General features: G+C 40.9%; 1 protein-coding gene across 1 annotated transcript in view; it reads left to right on the top strand.

The window, feature by feature from the left end:
• LOC114644650 (short transient receptor potential channel 2-like) overlaps nt 1–20,423 on the top strand; it is a 96,742-nt gene that overhangs the window by 47,643 nt on the left and 28,676 nt on the right. Inside the window, exons 8-11 of the mRNA XM_051926153.1 lie at nt 2,017–2,159; nt 2,529–2,746; nt 8,226–8,921; nt 15,035–15,235. Of these exons, the coding sequence (XP_051782113.1) occupies nt 2,017–2,159; nt 2,529–2,746; nt 8,226–8,921; nt 15,035–15,235 (1,258 nt within the window). The remainder of the gene's footprint in view (nt 1–2,016; nt 2,160–2,528; nt 2,747–8,225; nt 8,922–15,034; nt 15,236–20,423) is intronic.

Genomic DNA, 20,423 nt, shown 5'->3' with positions numbered 1-20,423 from the left:
ACTCAATGTCCCCCACCTCCCTTGGGAGGTGGTCGAAGTTCTGCCGGAGGTGGGAGTTGAAGCTACTTCTGACAGGGGACTCTGCCAGACGTTCCCAGCAGACCCTCGCAACACGTTTGGGCCTACCAGGCCTGACCGGCATCCTCCCCCACCATCGAAGCCTACTCACCACCAGGTGGTGATCAGTTGACAGCTTCGCACCTCTCTTCACCCGAGTGTCCAAGACATGTGGCTGCTGGTCCGACGATACCACCACAAAGTCGATCATCAAACTGCCAAGTGCACATATGAACACCCCTATGCTTGAACATGGTGTTCATTATGGACAATCCGTGACGAGCATTGAAGAACAATAACAAAACACCGTTCGGGTTCAGATCGGGGGGGGCCATTCCTCCCAATCACGCCCTTCCAGGTCTCACTGTCATTGCCTACGTGAGCATTGAGGTCTCCCAGCAGAATGAGGGAGTCTCCAGAAGGTATGCCCTCTAGCACTCCCTCCAGGGACTCCAAAAAGGGTGGGTACTCCAAACTGCTGTTCGGCGCATACACACAAACAACAGTTAGGACCCATCCCCCCCTCACCCGAAGGCAGAGGGAGGCTACCCTCTCGTCCACCGGGGTAAACCCCAATGAACAGGCTCCAAGTCGGGGGGCAATAAGTATGCCCACACCCGCTCGGCGCCTCTCACAGGGGGCAACTCCAGAGTAGAGAGTCCAGCCCCTCTCAAGAAGATTGGTCCCAGAGTCCAAGCTGTGCGTCGAGGTGAGCCCGACTATATCTAGCCGGAACCTCTCAACCTCACGCACTAACTCAGGCTCCTTCCCCTTTAGAGAGGTGACATTCCACATCCCAAGAGCCAGTTTCTGTAGCCGAGGATAGGACCGCCAAGGTCCCCACCTTCGGCCACCACCCAACTCGCACTGCACCCGACCTCCTTGGCCCCTCCCATAGGTGGTGAGCCCATGGGAAGTAATAAGTGGGTCTCCTGTAAAAATACTATTTTAGCGTTTAGACCTGTTAGGTGAGAGAATACTTTTTCTCTTTAATTCGTGATTCAGGCCTTTAGCATTCCAGCTCACAAAGTTAACTGTCCAGTCATGGAGACATTGCTTCTAAACTTTTGTTATCATTTTGTAGTCTTAACTGAAACTAAGACAGCTTTGACCTTAATTTCCAGTTTTCCTAGGAGTTATTGCCATGAAGCCTATTGCTATGTTGGCACTTATAAGGATTGAAAGGATAAATTAGAGATAGCTTAGTCTCTTTGTCCCCCTACCCCCCCCCCCCATTTTGCCTCCCTACATGAGGCTGAACCACACTTCACAAAGTCCCAGTCCACTGACATACCTAGAGAAGAAACACGTCCAAATCAAGGCCCCCTGCAGTGGCGTATGAGGAATTAAAATTGTGATATCTAATGCCACTACATTCCAAATACTATAAGCATAAAATTTAATCTTCAACAATCCTGAGATAATAAGATGGTAAACCCAGGAAATGGTGTTAAAAAGTGGCCCTGGATATGCATGATAAGCCCTAATACAATAATAACAATAAACCAAGGGTATGATGTTAAACAGTCTCCTTTTTTTTTTTTTTTTTTTTTAAAAGATTAATTTCTTCCCCACATACATGGCGCCCTGCCTGGAACTTGTTCCTGCCTTGCGCCCTGTGCTTGGCTGGGATTGTCTCCAGCAGACCCCCATGAACCTGTGTTAGGATATAGTGCGTTTGATAATGGATGGATGGATACATACATATACGCATATACTGTAATTGTAATTAAAGACTAAACAAGAATTTCATTTCTATCCAGACTTCAGTTTTCTAAACATGCATTAACCATGTCTGGATTATGACCTTTCTTGGCATTTTTGGATATAGGGGAAGGAACCATTTCTAATCAAGGAAGTACTCCAGATAAAACATATCTAGACATGGAAAGACTATGTAATCATGTAATCCACTGTTCATACTACTCTTTTTGTTTTTTGATATATATAATATTTTAGGTCATCCTGTCGTAAGAGGCTGTATAAAGGACAAAGAAATCTAGTAAATATTTCATCATCTAGGCGGCATACAAGAAGGAATTCTCCCAGCTTACCTGATGATGAGGAAGAAGCCCCTCTTGAATGTTGTCCCATTTGCAGAGGTGAGAAAGCTTTGGTTTTTTTTTTTGTGTGAAGAAAAGGCTTTTATTGAAGGAGGTTGAAAGGGAGGTAATGGTAAACTGTGAATTAGTAGCAAATGTGAATTACTGTTTAAAAGTTAAAATGACTGAAAGAATGACAACATCACGTTTTGTAAATGCAACAATAATGAATGGAACTGTAACATACAGCTTCTAGAAAAAGATTTGCTTCCTTACTGGTGTGTGTCAGAAGTCACATGGTATATTTAGAGGAGATCTGAGTAATTAAAAAAAAAAAAACAAATAATAATAATAATAATAATAATCAGGAATATAGTCATTTTTTTTTTATAGTATAGTCATTTTTTTTTTTTTTTTTTTTTTTAACAGGTCATGTCAGTTTTGAATACCTACCATTACATGCTTCTTCGTGTCATGGTGCAGGAGACATGGGCATTCCAGATTTGGAACAAGACTATAATTTTCCTTCAAGCTCAGAAGAGCGGGTGCAGTGTCCTGTTTGTGGATTCCGCTTTCCCTTATCTGAAATTGAGCGCCATGCCAGTGACTGTGGAGAACCAAATTCTTCTAGCTGGATTTTTGTGGACTGACCTAAATGATTTAAACTAAACTTTAAAGTTCCCTGTCTTCACAAATAACTCATTTACTGAAGTTTGTGGAAGACAACATATCTTTTGCAATTAACGGGACAGTTGGGACATCAATAATAATAATTAATAGTAACTTTTTCCAATATATTAAAATCTGAACTTTTTTATAAATTGGTTACAGTATCATTTACTGTATAAACAAAAGAAAAATTTGTAAATATTCTTTTCAAAACAATCTCATTTTGTCTTTTTCTGTGCCTTTTCAATTATAGGTGATGTACAGCAAATGTTAACCTAAGAAATCAACAAAACATTTATTGTCATTTTTCCTATGAAGCTTGTACTGATAATGGCTAAAAATTTTAAAGACTCTGCAGCTGAACATGACTGATGTATGTCATGGGGGGGGGGGGGGGGGATTAGTTTTTTATTTTATTTTTTGTATGTTTTGATAAATCTTTTCTTATGTTTTGATCTTACTGCTAAAGGCTGAAGTATGAATCCGTAACAATGTTGACTGTTCCATTCATTCGTCAAAAAATGGTGACAAAATTAAGTTTCCATAAAGAAGTGAAGCTCATGTAAAATGGTTCATAACACGGTTCACAATCTATATCGCCAAGCATCTTCAAAACGATAAATCGCTAAAGGTTGATTCTACCAAGGAGAGCAAACTAAAAGTGAAATGTTCTTTATAACTTTATTTTTCAATGTAGAATTAACCTTCATCCATTTCTTTTTTTATTATATCGTATCCGTTGGTGTTCAGCTTTGCTGCCTACTTGATGTGTGTTACATGATGGTCCGACATACAAATAAGAATTTCACCATGCTCTGTACATGTTATAATGAACTGGCACTTGATAGTTGTCTTTCTGTAAATGAACACCACCATTATTGTTACTGCAGCATACCATCTCACATTTATCCTCTAGAGGGCATCATTGTATTTGAAATTAATCTGAATTAAGTAATGACAGTTGCTTTATATGTCATCAGAAAGATACCTTCTTCCCTAATGTTGAGGAAATTGAATGCTCTCCATACAGCATGTATTCCGACCTGGCATTTCATGTCATCCAGGGAATGATCTGACGTAATTTACATGTAAACGCTAAACCCTGCCACTTCTTCTGTTTTTCTATTTTCAAACCTGTCTGTTGTACCATATGAGACACACCAGATAAGTGAAAGGAACACTTTCGTTTTCCCAAAAGATATTGGTGGCAGAGAAATTATTCAGAGTTCAGTGCATTTCTCAGAAATATAATACAACAAAGCAAAAGCATTCCTGAACTTGCTTGGGGAAATTATTTTAAAGGATTTTGTAATGAATGCTATAAAGTAGTATTTCTGTGAATGTTCTACCTACATCTTTAGGCATTTTTGTTGGAAATGCAAAAACAGTCTCAGAGGTCTAAAAGGATACTTATTACCAGCTTGGTCCCTGTGTGCCACCCTTGAATTGTTGACGTTACTATTTTATTTTATTTATTTATTTTTTAATTCCCAGCTCTGGAGATGTAGCAGAGGTGTGTTCTCTTTATTTAATTACCTCAGAAGCGCAAGAGCTTGGAGCTATCTAAAAGACAAAGATTAAAGACAGAGCAGTTTTTTTTTTGAGTGTCCGTGCATATGTTTGATTATTGTCTAAGGCATACTTTTTTTGGAGCATCAGCAGCGTTCAACTGAAGGATCATGGCAGAGCCATGAGAATGTGAATTTATTTTTGACAGACCAGAACAAAGACAATTGTTTTGTACTTACTGACTCATCTGGACTGGAATCATGGAGCATCTCACTGTAAGAAAACTTTTTTTTCTTGTTAGTGTAAAAACAACTGATGTTTGTTTACACACAACACCACAATAGTGGTTTTAGTAGTCAAAGTTGAAACTAACCCTCAATTGTTTTAAAATTAACTGTTATTTTAAATAAAAAAAATACTTTATTCATTTAAAATGTGGGGAAATGTGCTACAGTACGTTTGAACTATTTAGTAATTGAACTGTTATGTACATTTTTCGTTACAGGTCTGTTAAAAAGTGTGTAGTTCATAAAACTGCAAAGCTTTGCTGTATTTTACTGATATATTAATATGCCAAATGCTTAAGTAGCTGAATTTCTAATTTGCACAGAAAATGCTGTTAAATCTGAGTGAATCTGAATGGCATCCTACAAGACTGATAAAATTATTTTTTAAATGAGGTTTTGAAAAATATTCAAATATGGGTTTGCATAACTTTTTTCCACTGCATTCTAAAGATGTGTATATTTGATTATTGGTAACCCTAAATTGGCCTAGTGTTAGTGGGTGTAGAATTTACGGAGCAGCCTCCAGTGGAAGCTTGGTTCCTGCCTTGTGCCTAATGGTCCAGAGATAGGCTTCACCTCCTTTTGACCCAAAAATAGAGCTTAGAGAGTTTAGAACATCGATACAGGGTTGGATGATTTTAAATATTTAGTTCAGTTATTTATTAACTTCAAATTAAGAATTTTGCTTTGACAGATCAGCAAAAACTCAACCATTTTCTCAACACCAGAAGTGTATACATTTTATATAAAAATCTGTTTTTTATTCACACATTTTCCAAGGTAGTCCTTGATGTTATCCTTCACTCTGTAAAGCTAATGTCACAATGATTGCAAGGCATGCAGTTAATTAAATGACTCTTTTTCTGATATATTCTTACATAAATTTGGAAGTGTTGTTTTTTAAAGCCCTTGAAATAACATAAATAAATAGTTGGACTACTAAAATGACATTAGGATCTTCTCTAGGTGACTTTTTGTACAATAGGTTTTTTTTTTTTTTTTCTTTCTACTGCTAGGGATGTTTGGTAGGTTTTACACTTCATTTGAAGTGACATGACCATCCAAGTCAAGTCAAGTTGGGGAGCATGCACTGGTGCAGTGCGTTGCTGTACCTACAACACGGCGAAACAACTCGGGATCCTGGTTTGCAACCCCCCAGGCAAACATGCAGTCCAGTCCCACCCTCCGGAAATGACCTTCTATCTGCCGCAGCCAGGTGTTACGGGGGCGACCCCTTGGCCTGATCCAGCCACTCGGGTCCCTAACAATGAGGATCTTACGAGCTGGATCACCCTCGGGGAATCGCGCCACATGGCCGTAGTGCCGTAACTGACGCTCCCTCACAATGTAGGTAATGTGCCTCATTCGGAACTCCATAAGCAACCGCACATTCGACACAAAGTCAAACCAATGGTACCCAAGGATTTTCTGGAGAGACACAGTACCAAAGGAGTCCAGTCTTCGTCTCAGGTCACTGGATAGCATCCATGTCTCGCAACCATATAGCAAGACGGGAAGCACCAGGACTGTAAAGACTTGGACCTTTGTCCTTTTACATAGATATCAGGAACGCCACGCACCCCTTTCCAGCGACCTCATAATCCCCCCATGCTCTCCCAATCCATCTGACTTCACAGGAAGAGTCACCAGAGACATGAATATCACTGCCAAGGTAAGTAAACCTCTCAACAAGGTCAACACTCTCCTCAGACAGACACACTGCTGATGGCTGTGCCCAAGAGCTCATTAAAGGCCTGGATCTTGGTTTTTATCCAGGACACTTGCAAGCCCAGACATTCAGACTCCTCACTCAGTCTCTCGAGCGCCCTGATCAGAGCCTCCATTGACTCCGTGAAGATCACAGCATCATCAGCAAAGTCAAGATCCGTGGATCTTTCTTCACCAACAGATGCCCCACAGCCACTGGACCCCACGACCTTGCCCAACACCCAGTCCATACAAACATTGAACAGAGTAGGAGCAAGAACACACCCCTGACGAATCCCAGAATCAACTGGGGGAAAAACACAGAGGTCCTGCCTCCACTCTGCACAGCACTCACAGTACCAGTGTACAGGCCAACCATGATATCCAGCAACCTCGAGGGGATCCCACAAACTCTCAGGATGTCCCATAGGGCAGCTCGATTAACTGAGTTGAATGCTTTGCGAAAATCGACAAAGGCTGTAAAGAAACTGCCAATATTCGCGTTTGTGCTCCATGAGAACCCTCGGTGCCAGGATGCAGTCGATGGTAGACTTCTTAGGTGTAAAACCAGACTGTTCCAGTCGCTGGTAGGTGAGCAAGCGATCACGGATCCTATTGAGGACGACCCTAGTAAGGACCTTACCTGGCACAGAGAGCAGTGTTATCCCCCTGTAGTTGCTACAATCCAAGCAATCACCCTTCCCTTTCCAGATAGGGATGACAAGTCCCATTTCAAATAATTAAGTGGTATTGATTGATCAATCCCATATTTTCCTTGACAGTGAACCTGGATGTGGCGACAGTCTGTTACAGGGCATGCTCATATCCACTCATACACTGCCATATTTAAATTACGTTAGATCTAAAGTTGCTAGTTAATTATGCATACATTAAGAAAGTAAACTAGAGAATTCCCAGAGGAGAGTTAGGAGAACATGCAGTGCGACTCCACACAAATTGTGGCTGAGCTGGAAAACTAACACAGGTTTCTGAAGTTGTGATACAACACCACTAACCACAGTATACTTGTTTAGTGAATTTGAAAATGCAGGTTGTTTTAACCATTGCAGAAACTGAAATGTAATTGGATTTTCTCCTAAATAAGCCTTTATGTTGATATTGCATTTGTATTTATGGAAATAGAGAAGCTAAAATTATTTTGATGTTTTAAGCTAAATTGTTTAAAGATTCTTGTACTATTCATCCATCCTTTCAGACCCACTCATCCTGAGTAGGGTCACAGTAAAACTAGAGCATATCCCAGCAAGCATCGAGCACAAAGGCATTAACAATCCCAAGACAGGGAGAAGCCAGTACATCGTAGGGTGAACACACACACTTATGGACAAATTTAGCATCAGCAATCCACTTTACAGAAATTTTTTATTGTTAATACAATATCTTCATTATGGACATTAATTAGCAAGATAACAACAGGGTTTCTTTCTCATGTTTGTAAACTATAATTTGATGTTGGTTGAAAGAAATTATTCCCTGTCCTATGCACTGTGAATAAGGCACTATATACACGCCCAGCCTGGCACAGATTCACACTGAGGCACGTGTTAAAATGACACTTTATTTTTCTTCACCTATGGGGCACGTCTTCCCTGTGAACCGCAATGGCACAACACAGTCCTAAAAGCACTCCAGTACAGCACAAACAAACCAATCCTCTGGCATCACATTCCTCCCAGGCAACCTTGTCCTCTTTCCACCTGACGCTGGCCCTGAGTGGTGGTTGCTGTCTCCTTTTATAGTTCACTTGGAAGTGCTCCAGGTGCTTGATCACAATGTTACCTAGTAAGAGTCTTGATGCAGCGAATGACTTAAGTAGGAGCTTAATTTTTATTTGAATCTTTCAAGGAGTCAGTTGATCTGTAACTTAAATTATTACTTTAAAAACCCTAAACTTTCTCCTCTTTTTTTTTTTTTTTTTTTTTTTCCTCCACAGCAAGCGCAATGGCGGGAGATTATGAACAGAAAGATGCACTTCCCACCAGCTTTAATCAGTGCTATTCAAGATGGGAATGTCAACCAGGCCTCCAAACTGTTGCAGCCAAACGACGGTATCTTGCGCCAGCTGGATGACTCCGAAGATCGGCAGTGGCGTGAAGCTTTAAATCTTGCAATCCGTTTGGGCAATGAAGAAATGTTTGACCTCCTGCTACGTTGTGTCAAATTTGATTTCCGCCAAATCCATGAGGCCCTACTGGTGGCTGTGGACACTAACCAGCCTCGAGTAGTAAAGCGCCTTTTAGATCGTCTGGATCAGGAGAAGGGCAACAACAAAGTTGACATCCGCTCATTTTCACTGGCCTTCTTTGACCAATCTATTGATAATTCTCATTTTGCCCCTGGTGTAACTCCACTCACATTAGCCTGTCAGAAAGACCTTTACCTGATTGTGGAAATGCTGACCAAGAAAGGCCACAGTATTCCCAGGCCTCACAAGATCTCATGCTCATGCCTGGAGTGCCGCAATGGTCGCCAATATGACTTGCTCAAGTTCTCACTGTCCAGAATCAATACCTACAGAGGCATTGCCAGTCGTGCCTATCTCTCTATTGCCAGTGAGGATTCCATGCTAAGTGCCTTTCGACTCAGCAGAGAACTCAAAAGGCTGTCCAAGAAGGAACCTGAATTTAAGGTTAAAACTCTACATCTAAATCTTGTACTCTGCTTAACAGTTAAGTGAAGCTCCTGCATCCTGCTCTTGTACACGTCACTATAATACACAGGAAAGGAGCAATGCAAGAAAAATAAGCAACATGGAACTAGAAACAGATGTGCGGAAACCGTATAATCCTATTGGCCACAATAGCTGTTGTAATAGCACAGTTTTTCCAAAATTTTCGAATCATTAACCTACAGACCGTGCTATAAAACAAAAAACTTTCACTCATCATTCTCTTTTCCTTGCCTAATAGCATGCCAATCACCATGCCTTTGGCCAAACTGTCCTAGTATAGTGTGTTATTGCCTGGTGATGGTACTAATTCAACCATTCCTGTTGTTTGTTTGAGCTTATTTGGCTTTACTTAAAAGTGATCCTTTCATCATTTATTATTATTCAACATCACTAATGATGTCACAAACATACACCTGGTCTCCACCATCCTTATGAATGACCTGCAGCAGAAAAGCATATGTTAAAGTGTCCAGACGTGTGTTGATTGAGGAGTCTGAGGTTTGAAGCCTGTGTAGATTATCAGTTCAGGTCCCACTTCAGACTTACTGTGTGACAAAGCACTTCCAGTGTTGCGTATATATATATAATATATATATATATATATATATATATATATATACAGACACACACACACAGTAGAGTCTCGCTTATCCGACATAAACGGGCCGGCAGAACGTCTGATAAGCAACAATGTTGGATAATGGGAGGTGTTAAGAAAAAGCCTATTAAACGTCAAACTATGTTATAATTTTACACATTACGAACCTAATAATCATGTTTTCCAACAAAACAGAAAAAATGAACTTAAGTTAAATACAGTATGTACTGTACTTAAAAAGTTCAGTCCTGTGATGATTTAAAAAAAATGTTGATTGTATTCTGCTTTCCTGACGAGTGCCGTTTCTTCGCTGCCAAATCTCGCCATCTTTGCAGCATCATTATGTCGATTCCTGTAGCTTCTTGTTGCTCAATGTATTTAATTGCAGTTTCTAGAGCCTTAACTCCGTCATTATGTGAAATTCTGAGAGGCTGAACAGTTGGTGCTTGATCTTGATCTTCAATTTCGTTGCCATCGCAATTGACAAGAGTGACAATTTCTTCATCAGTTATTTCATACTTATCATTATCCTTCATCCAACTTTCGATTTCTTGCAAAGATGCATCCTCACATCCAGGGATACGTTGCACTAAAGGCAGAATGGTTTCTTCGTTTTGATCTGTGCTTTCCGTTTCCATACTTTCATCATTGCCTAGCAGCTTCTTCCTTGATTTGGCAATTGTTGGAGCCCTTACATTAGCCCAGGCCCTTGCATCCCAATAAACAACATCCTTTACATTGATGCGTTTCAATTTTTCAATCATGTCTTGTCCTTCTTCAATTTCTTCTATCACTGTGGGCAGTAGCTTTCTGCGATTAGTTCCTTTTTATCATTTCCAAAACTCCCTGATCCATGGGTTGGCATATGGCGGTTACATTGGAGGGGCAGAAACATTGCCTTAATGTCTCCATCTTTAAGCTCCTCTGCATCAGGGTGCGTTGGAGTATTATCTAGCAACAAAACTGCTTTTCTGGGTAAATTTATTTTCTTTCAATCCCTTCTCTGTTGAAGGAATGAATTCCTTAAAAAAACAGTCTTTTCAAATTTTGCTGCTTATCCATGCGCTTTTCTGACCGTAGTATTTTACAGGAAGAGCGTTTTTTGAAACTGTTTCAAAGGCTCTAGGATTTTTGGACTTTCAAATCATTGCAAGGTTCATTTTGATGTTTGCTGTAGCATTGCTGCATGCTAAAATTGTTAGCCTTTCCTTGCTACGCTGCCGCTTCAGTTCTGGCTGCAAGACTCTTACTAGGTAACATTTTGTAATTAAGGCCTGACTCATCACAGTTAAATATCTGATCACCCGTTAGGTTTTCAGTTTCAATAAATTCCTGAAATCTTTTCTTGAATGCTTCCATTTCTTCAAAATTCGATGACAGTTTTTCACCACAAACTCATAACTGACGGATACCGTAGCGTTTCTTCCATCGGTCGAGCCAACCGATACTTGCTGTGAAATCTGGGTTCAATACATTACGAAAATGCAACACCTTTTGCTGTAAAATAGGCCCTGAAATAGGCACACCTTTGTCCCTGAACTGTGTAAACCAAACATACAAAGCTTCACTAACTTTTTCGTAGTCACATTTTTTCATAGTTTTTCTTTCTTTTAGTGCACCCTCCATAACTCTTGATGCACACCATTTTTCTATTTCTATTTGTTTCTTCTTCCGGTCTCCTACTGTTACCTGTCCAACTCCAAAGTCATCAGATACCTTCTGCATTGTCTCTCCATTGTCCAGTCTCTTGATTGCCTCAAGTTTTTGTTCCATTAATACAACAACTTTCTTTTCGTCGCCATACTACTGTACTTGCGTAAATTTCAACTTTTAAACCACACAACAATGTCTGTCAAATTAACGCACACAGACACATATGCATGTAACAGACGATAAACCAATCCGCATACAATGATAAACTGCGCTGCACTGAGTAGTGAGTCGTGACAGTGAGTGAGTGAAGGTGGGACAAGTGACAGACACGTGAGTTATAGTGTAGACAGGCGCGCACCACTGTACAGTCGGGGTAACTAATTAGCTGCGGTAGAGTCGGGAGCAACAAAAAATAGACTACGCTCACGCTCGCAACTTGCAGTTCTTGTTGGCGATTGATGTGTTTTTTTTTTTTGTTTTTTTTTTTATGTCCACCCAGATGTGCTCCAGGTGCTTGTTGATGACCTTCCGGTGGCACTTCCTGGTGTGGCGGAAGTGCCGCACGAGCACCCTGGAAGGTTCTTCCTCCACCTGCCTAGGTGTGGCGGAAGTGCAGGTCTCCCGGGCTCCACGACGCTCAGAGCGCCCCTGGCAGTGGCCACGGGCCCCAATGGGTTTGAGCCTCTTTGCTCCGTCCCTATGATCCCCTCATCCAGGGCGGTGGCCCGGGAAACGTATAGACTGCCTCCTGGTCCTTCCAGCCTCCTGCCCCTATATAGCGGTATAAGAAAAATCCATATCTCCATATCATAACACAAAAAAAAAACGGTTTTCGGTATGAACCGGTATAACCTCACTGCACAAGTTTCTAGCAGCTGGGCTTTTCACGTATATACATATACACACTGCATATGTATAAATAGGTGTTGTAGATGTATATAACAGGTGCTGATGTAAATGGCCTCTTACTGCTTTAACCTCAAGGGCAGGTACTTTTTTTATATATAAATTCTAACTGATGAAATTCTATGTCTGGGCATTCTCTGTTGACTAGTAATTTCAGATTTTTTTTTTTTAAGCTATATATCTGTTCTATGAAATTTTCAACATGGCCTTTGTAAAGCTCCTTCTGTAAATTGGACAGTCCTCAATTAACTTAATAGTTGCCTTTTTCCACACCTCCATGCCCCTCCAGTTCAAATTTAATCTGGACATTTCCTGCCACATCCGTTTCCTCAAAAAGTCCCAGTGTTTCGGCTCTACATACATTACACCAGATTCTTTCAAATGTGAACTAGCAATTCATATACAGGTAAAATTCCATTACAACGAATATCTGTACAACAATATTTTCATTACAACGAAGTATTTTTATGGTCCCAACAGTTTCCCCATATGACACGAGTCTATAGAAATCTCATTACTACAAAGTACATTCAGCAGATACTTTCATTACAACGAAGTGTCCTTGAAATGCCTGAATGAATCATCCACAGAGCAGCTAGTTCTGTGGTCGCAACTCAGTTGTGCACAACAATCCCCAAACAGAAACATTGTTAAAAAAATTTTCTTTCTTTGGACGTTCCTTGTACTTGTTTTTTTGCTGTTTTTGTTTTCGGTGGTTTCCAGCGATGCCTTTTGCTTATTGCTCGTCAACATTGGAATCGGAATTTAACTCATTGTCAACTTCCTATGGAAACGACAGATATGAAAAAATAACAGTTCATATTAGGAAAAAAAAAACTTTACATTCACTTGCAGCAAAAAGAAAAAAGATGTTGCCAGTGAAATCGGAATTTCGCAATTCGACACTGTCAACTTTCTTGAAAGACCGAGCAAAAAAAGTAGTAGTAGTTCAGGTTGCAAATGTATGAGAACTGCTGCATTTGAAGATGCAGAAAAAGCAGTTTTTATGTGGTTCAGTGATGCTCATTCAAGAAACATTCCTATTAATACAGCACTCGTTCAAGAAAATGTGAGGTTTCTAAACTCTCTTGGGACCTCCCCCAAGTCGACAACGCGCCGAAGAGCGTCCCGAAGTGCGATCACCACGTCTGTGGAAGATTGTTTATCTGTTGCCGGGGCAACAGCAGGCTCACAGCTCTGCTGAGGCTGTTCACCGAAGGAAAACAAAAAAGATCTCGATGGGTAATGCAAGGAACATTGTAAATGCAGGGAACAGGATTACTTGGCCACTAACCTGGTCACAACCGTGTCTGACTTCTGTGTCTGTTAATAGGAGAGTGGCAGATCCCGCTACAATAAATAACCTTACTGTTCCTGTTTCAAGCTGAATAAAGCTGGTTTTGCTAAAGTTCTGAGACTAAGCCTCGTGTTTTGTGGTGTAAGACAGGGACTTGTAGCGTGCCCACAGTCTTTTAGGATTCGCTGTGAGCCTGTTGTAGCCCTGCCCCGGCAATGGACAAACAATCTTCCACAGACTCTGCAATTGCACTTTGGGATGCACTTCAGCATGACGTTCCCGTTGGAACGTTCAGAAACCTCACAATATGAAGAAGAAGAAAAGGATGATTCAGCTTCTGATTAATAACTGTGCTGCCCACAGCATGCTTCCGCATTTAGATAACGTTCGCGTTGAGTTCCTCCCATCCAATTGCACAGCAGTGCTTCAGCCATTGGATTTAGGCATCATTCGCACCCTGAAAGTGTATTATCGCAAGGAAATGCTGAGAAAAATTCTTGCCAGCATAACTTGTAGATAGGAGAAGATTAAAATTAATGCGAAAGAAGCTATTGAAATGATTGCAAATGCCTGGACGCAAGTTAAAGAAAGCACTATAGTGACAAATACAGAATCTCATTACAATGAAATATTTTTTAGGTCCCTGGCAGTTCGTTGTAGCTGAATTTTACCTGTAGTTAAGGTTGTCTTCTACAAATTTCTATCAGTTTTACTGCTAAGCTGAGCACCTAACTCTGAAAGTGTATCCTGCAGAACTTGTAAGCAACCCATCATACAAGACTGTCTGTCTACCCTCTCTGATAATAGTAACATGCTGGAACTCCCCAGTTTTGCCTAGCACCACAGGATATCAGAGTCACTTAACAGCTCTGGAAGGTTCTCAAAATGTTCGGACACCTCTAAGGAAATGGAGTGCAAAGCCAAAAAACACAGACCATGACCAGCACAAGACTACAGCATACGTCTCTGAAGATGTGGCATGGCGGTGCTATCCACTACCACCTGCATGTCACACCCACAATGTAACTCCACATTTCTGGTTTATTGATGGTACAAATAAACTATGAAATCCCAAACCTCTAAAACTGGAAAAATATCTTAAAACAGAAATACTGTAAATTTGCTTAAAATCTTATGTAACTAGCATTATAATACTTTGGTGACACACCTGAATATTTTCTGACCCTTTCAATTTGTCTTAATTCAGATGAGGAAAAAAGTCATTTACTGTGTTATTATAACAATGACTAACCAGTGATGGCAATTAAACAGCCACCTTTTATTGCCATGGTTAACAATTCTTGATGATAGTGAACAATCTTCTCCAGAAAATCTGTCACTGCTTACCTTGTGAGTTCTGAAAATTGTTATATAGTTCATCATACAAATAACCTGGAGTCACTGAGGTGCTTTAAAAGGTGCGTGAGACAACCATTATGTCATTTTCTAAGGTTGCACTTGCACCAATAACCAGTGCATGCATGGAACCACCAAGATGTGCAAGGAACAGAAATTTTCTGCAGAATATTCAATTAGTGTTTAGGACAGATGTTATAGCAGATATTTATTTTGCTGTTACATATTTGTTGACTGAATGGATGTTTTGCGCTGTTTCAGCCACAGTACCTGGAACTGGAAAACCTTTGTCAAGAATTTGCTGTGGAACTCTTAGGAATGTGCCGCAATCAAAGTGAAGTGACAACTGTTCTCAACAACTGTGGTGAGGATAGCGATGAAGAGATGGATGAGCATGGATTTGAGGAAGGCATTCCAAACTTGGCACGGCTGAGATTGGCAGTCACCCTAAACCAGAAACAGGTATGACTTCTCAGTTCCTTTTATGGAAATGTGCTGAAACTAAGGCCCAAGTGAAAAAACACTCTGGCAGGATAACTCCTGTTAGAGTTCTCCTTATTAATAGAGAAGCGAAAGCCTCTGCAGCTATATAATTGTAAAATATTTAATCTTAATGGATTACAGCATCTTTCACATTGAACCTTACATGCTTTAGGGCTTACATTTTACTGCAATAAATCATATAATGTGTTGCATTTTGAGAGTATAGATTATACAAAAGAAAATTATTTGTCACATAACTGTTTAAACCAAGTTTGAATGTTGTGAGGGCAGGAACTTCACAGATAGGCAGGAAAATCTTCTGTGATGCTTTTTCCACTTACTACTCTTTCTGTTTTGGTCACATCCAGCATCCTTGCTGGGATCTTCTCTGCTTGCTAGGTGACACTGGTTACAAATATATCCCTCTTGATTAAGAGCAAGTCCCCTGTTTCATTTGATTACTCCTGGAATTTCATATATCCTTATTTGCCTTTGTGAAGATACGGTATCTGATCTTGTGGGCCAATGGATTTTTTTATTTTGACTTAGAACCAGTTTATTTGCCTAGTTTTTACACAAGTCCCTTATTTTACAAACTCCGTCATTTTCTCAGATGTTTGCTTGTACTGCTTTAGTTCTCCCTTTAATCAGAATCTCCTGTGCTTTTGCACAGCTTCTTGCAAAATCCTCTGTACCCACAAGACAAATCGGAACTCAACCATGTACAATTAAAGCCTGCAGTGCTGTGATATTCTTCCATCACTGTGACACTCTGTGAAGGTTAATGGCTAGTAAGAAATCTGGACTCAACTTTTATAATTTACAACTTCTGTTTTGGTAAATAACAGGCAAATAATAGTATGAATGTATAAAATAAACCTGTGGCAGAAACACATTACTTATTGGAATGGTTTTAAACTGTTTGATGATGCATGAGAGTCATTCTAAATTATAGAGTTAAAAACATGCAGATTTATTTGTATACAAATAAGACCTTGGGTGACAACAATAATTGGATGACTTGCAGAGTCTTCCCTTCCTTATGTCACCTTCTAGATCCTTTGACAAACTGAATGATCCCAGTGTTGGTCCAATTAAGCTTTTGTAGACATTCATGAAATGCAGAGTTTATGTAACACAGGGGACTTCTTTTATGGCCTTTGGGGATTATTCTAAATACCGTAGTGTAGTTGGCTAGGCCTGTTACAAAAGTTTTCATTGTAAAACATGAATTTAGGTATCATAGCAAATTTCTGGAGAATTATACAATGTCATACTTTCGACCTCAAAAAGCAATTGCTTCAAAGTCAGGTCCCAACTTCCAGTTTCTCTCCATATTTCAAAAAGTGACCCTCTATTTAGATACAAGGATAGAAATCCCTTTAGACTTAAATAATGAAACTTATCAACCCATCAAGTCCGCTAAGCTAAAAGAATTAAATGTTGTTTTTAACATTGTTTTAAATTAATATGAAGGGCTACTCCGCTGGCAGTGGTTCCATATTTCCTCACTTCTCTGCATGGGTTATCTCTGGGTAGTCCTGCGTTCCACAGACCTGCACACTAGATTGGTTAGTGTGCAGAGTGTCACTGAGTGTGTATCTGTGCACTTCATTGGACTGTTGCCTTGTACATGGCTAATTTTTGGTCCTTGTGTTTGAATAGGCAAATTTGAATAAAACTGTTAAAAGTGCATGTAATTTTCTTCTAAATCCTTTTGGTTTCATTCAAAAGTCACATGCTAATAGATTCATTTCTGATTTTAAACTGTCCCGTTGTTGGGGTGTACATAAGAATGCCCAGTGATGGACTGACGTACCTCCTAGGTGGAGCTGTTGCCTTCCTCCTGATGTTGAAGGAGGCCAGGATTTTGTTCAGCATACTGTATCAATTTAACTTGCAGATCACTTAGTTGAGGAAGGCAAGTGGAGTGAGCAGAGTTAACACACTCTACATATGTGGAGGTTGTGCTGGGAATTTAACCAGGGCTCTGGAAAAATGAGGCAGCATTGCTAACAATTGTGTCAAAAGGAACAAATAAAGTGCACCAAGATAAAGGGTCTGATGCATACAATGGCGTGAAGTCCTCTGCAAGCAAAAAAAACCAAAGCCTTTAAAGTGCACATCACCTTAAACATAAGAATAAATGTGACCCTCCAGCCCAAACTACTGGCTTTGCTAAAACCCCAAGACCAAAATCTAATTTCCTGGGCCACCTAAACCAAGCCCACAGATCACCTTTCAAAAAGCTCCACCTGCACCATCACATAGGAAGCCACTGCATCAAGTTTTTGAATAACAGGGCACAAAGCACAGGACAAAAAGATGCAGACAGACACAAAATGCACAGTTCTATAAAATCGTGGTATTGCGTCTGGTGGCTATTTGGACATTCAAGAGTATAAATCACAAAAAACTGACACATAGTGGAACACTAGATTGCACAATTAATTTCAGTTCATTTTTACTTTCTCATATATGAAGTATAGGGAAATTATTGTAATCATCTAAAGATTCAATGTTGAGATTTTGATGAATCTCGACATTTTAGACCTCCCTGACTTTCTCATATATGAAGTATAGGGAAGGTATTACAATCCACCAAAAATGCCATTTCAAAATTTTGATGAATCTCGATGTTTTAGACCTCCCTGAGTCCAAAAATACAATTTTTTGGAATTATGTCCGTGTGTGTATGTGCGTCTGTGTGTTACCAGGATAACTTTCACTCTGGTCAACCAAATTTTGCGTAGAAGTATTAGGTAGAAAACATAGATTTCTGTCAACATTTGGGCCATTTCCATTAATGGGAAGTGGTACTTTACCTTTTATTCATGCAGCTGCAGAGTCCGATTTTTTTCTTTTTTTTTTTTTTTTTTCTTTTCAACTTTACTTTTATAATTGTTCAATATTTTATTTATTTGATTTGATTTGTTGTTGATGGTTCTTTAATGTACATAATATAAAATATAATAATTGTCTTGCAGTTTACTCCTCAAATATCCATCCCTATATCTGAATATACGAGAAAGTCAAGGGGAGACCACTCCTGATTTTTTATTTTTTTTTGTATAGTGTTCTTCACTGAGTTCAGGCATAGAGTGCTGTGACAAGTTGTCATGTAAACTGCAAGTATACATTTACAAATTACTAAATACAGAGTACACAAAAATAGAAATTTGCTCATCCATCCATCCATCCATCCATCCATCCTCCACCGCTTATCTGAGGTCAGGTCGCGGGGGAAGCAGCCTAAGCAGGGAAGCCCAGACCTCCCTCTCCCCGGCCACCTCCTCCAGCTCCTCTGGGAGGACCCCGAGGCGTTCCAGGGCCAGCCGGGAGATATAATCCCTCCAGCATGTCCTGGGTCTGCCCCGTGGCCTTCTCCCAGTGGGGCATGCCCGAAACACCCCCCCAGGGAGGTGTCCAGGGGGCATCCTAACCAGATGCCCGAACCACCTCAACTGACTCCTCTCAATGCGGAGGAGCAGCGACTCTACTCCAAGTCTCTCCCGGATAACTGAACTCCTCACCCTATCTCTAAGGGAAAGTCCAGCCACCCTGCGGAGAAAACTCATTTCGGCCGCTTGTATCCACGACCTTGCTCTTTCGGTCACTACCCAAAGTTCGTGGCCATAGGTGAGGGTAGGAACGTAGATCGACTGGTAAATCGACAGCCTCGCCTTTTGGCTCAGCTCTCTCTTCACCACGACGGACCGTTGCAGAGCCCGCATTACTGCAGATGCTGCATCGATCCGTCTGTCAACCTCCCGCTCTATTCTTCCCTCACTCGTGAACAAGACCCCGAGATACTTGAACTCCTCCACTTGAGGCAGTACTGTGCTCCCAACTCAGAGAGAACATTCCACCCTTTTCCGGCTGAGAACCATGGCCTCGGATTTAGAGGTGCTGACTCTCATCCCTGCTGCTTCGCACTCGGCTGCGAACCGCTCCAGTGAGAGCTGGAGGTCACTGTCCAATGAAGCCAACTGAACCATGTCATCCGCAAATAGCAGAGACGAGATTCTCAGGTCACCGAAACAAGACCCCCTCCCCTCCTTGACTGCGCCTAGAAATTCTGTTCATATAACTTATGAACAGAATCGGTGACAAAAGGCAGCCCTGGCGGAGTCCAACCTCAACAGGAAACGAGTCCTGACTTATTACCCGCAATGCGGACCAAGCTCCTGCTCCTCCTGTACAGGGACTGAATGGCTCGTAACAACGAGCCTTGTACCCCATACTCTTGGAGCACACCCCACAGGATGCTTCGAGGGACACGGTCGAATGCGTCAGAATTGCGATCTATGAAAGCAGCTGGCCGACGCCTTGAGAGAATGTCACGTAAGACTGGCCTTACCGTGCACATCCAGGCTTTCTCTCACCACCAAAGAGCTTACAGAGAAACACTAACTTCTGCCAAGAACACCCATTACGGCAGAATAATAGAAAGTGGCCATGATAACCCAAGGGTTCTGTTCTCTGTAGTTAATAAACTACTTGAACCCACATCTGGTCCAACTACCTCTTCTACTGAAGTCTGTGAGAAATTCCTCCACTTTTTCCATAACAAAATTAACGATCTAAATAATTCAACTAACATAAATACATCATCTGTTTATATCTCTCCCTGTTTTCCCACTCCATCCAGCTCCTTCTCTAAGTTCTCACCAGTCACATCTCCGTTTGTTAATAACCTGCTTTGTAAGATGAGGCCGACTACTTGTGTATTGGACCCCATCCTCATCACACTACTTAAATCCTGCCTTCATGCCATAATCCCGACTGTTACAACAATAATAAACTCATCCCTTGACACTGGCTCTGTGCCACTCGCTTTTAAAATTGCTTCTGTAACCCCACTGTTAAAAAAGTCTGGTCTTGATGCTGACAATCTTAACAATTTCCAGCCTATTTCCCACTTACCTTTCCTGTCAAAAGTTCTTGAGCGTGTTGTAGATTCCCAACTCACCAATTACCTAACCTCTAATAATTTGATGGAACCCTTTCAGTCTGGTTTCAGGGCGCAGCACAGCTGTGAAACTGCTCTGCTACGGGTAACCAATGATTTGCTTATGGCAGCAGACTCTGGACAAACCAGCATATTAATTCTGTTAGACCTCAGTGCAGCATTTGACACTGTCAGACATGACATCCTACTGTCCTG

This window comes from Erpetoichthys calabaricus, chromosome 4, assembly GCF_900747795.2.
Source record: "Erpetoichthys calabaricus chromosome 4, fErpCal1.3, whole genome shotgun sequence".
In the NCBI taxonomy this organism is placed as follows: Eukaryota; Metazoa; Chordata; class Cladistia; order Polypteriformes; family Polypteridae; genus Erpetoichthys; species Erpetoichthys calabaricus.
The sequence above is the reverse complement of the archived record's forward strand: the minus strand, read 5'-3'. Positions and strand labels throughout refer to the sequence as shown.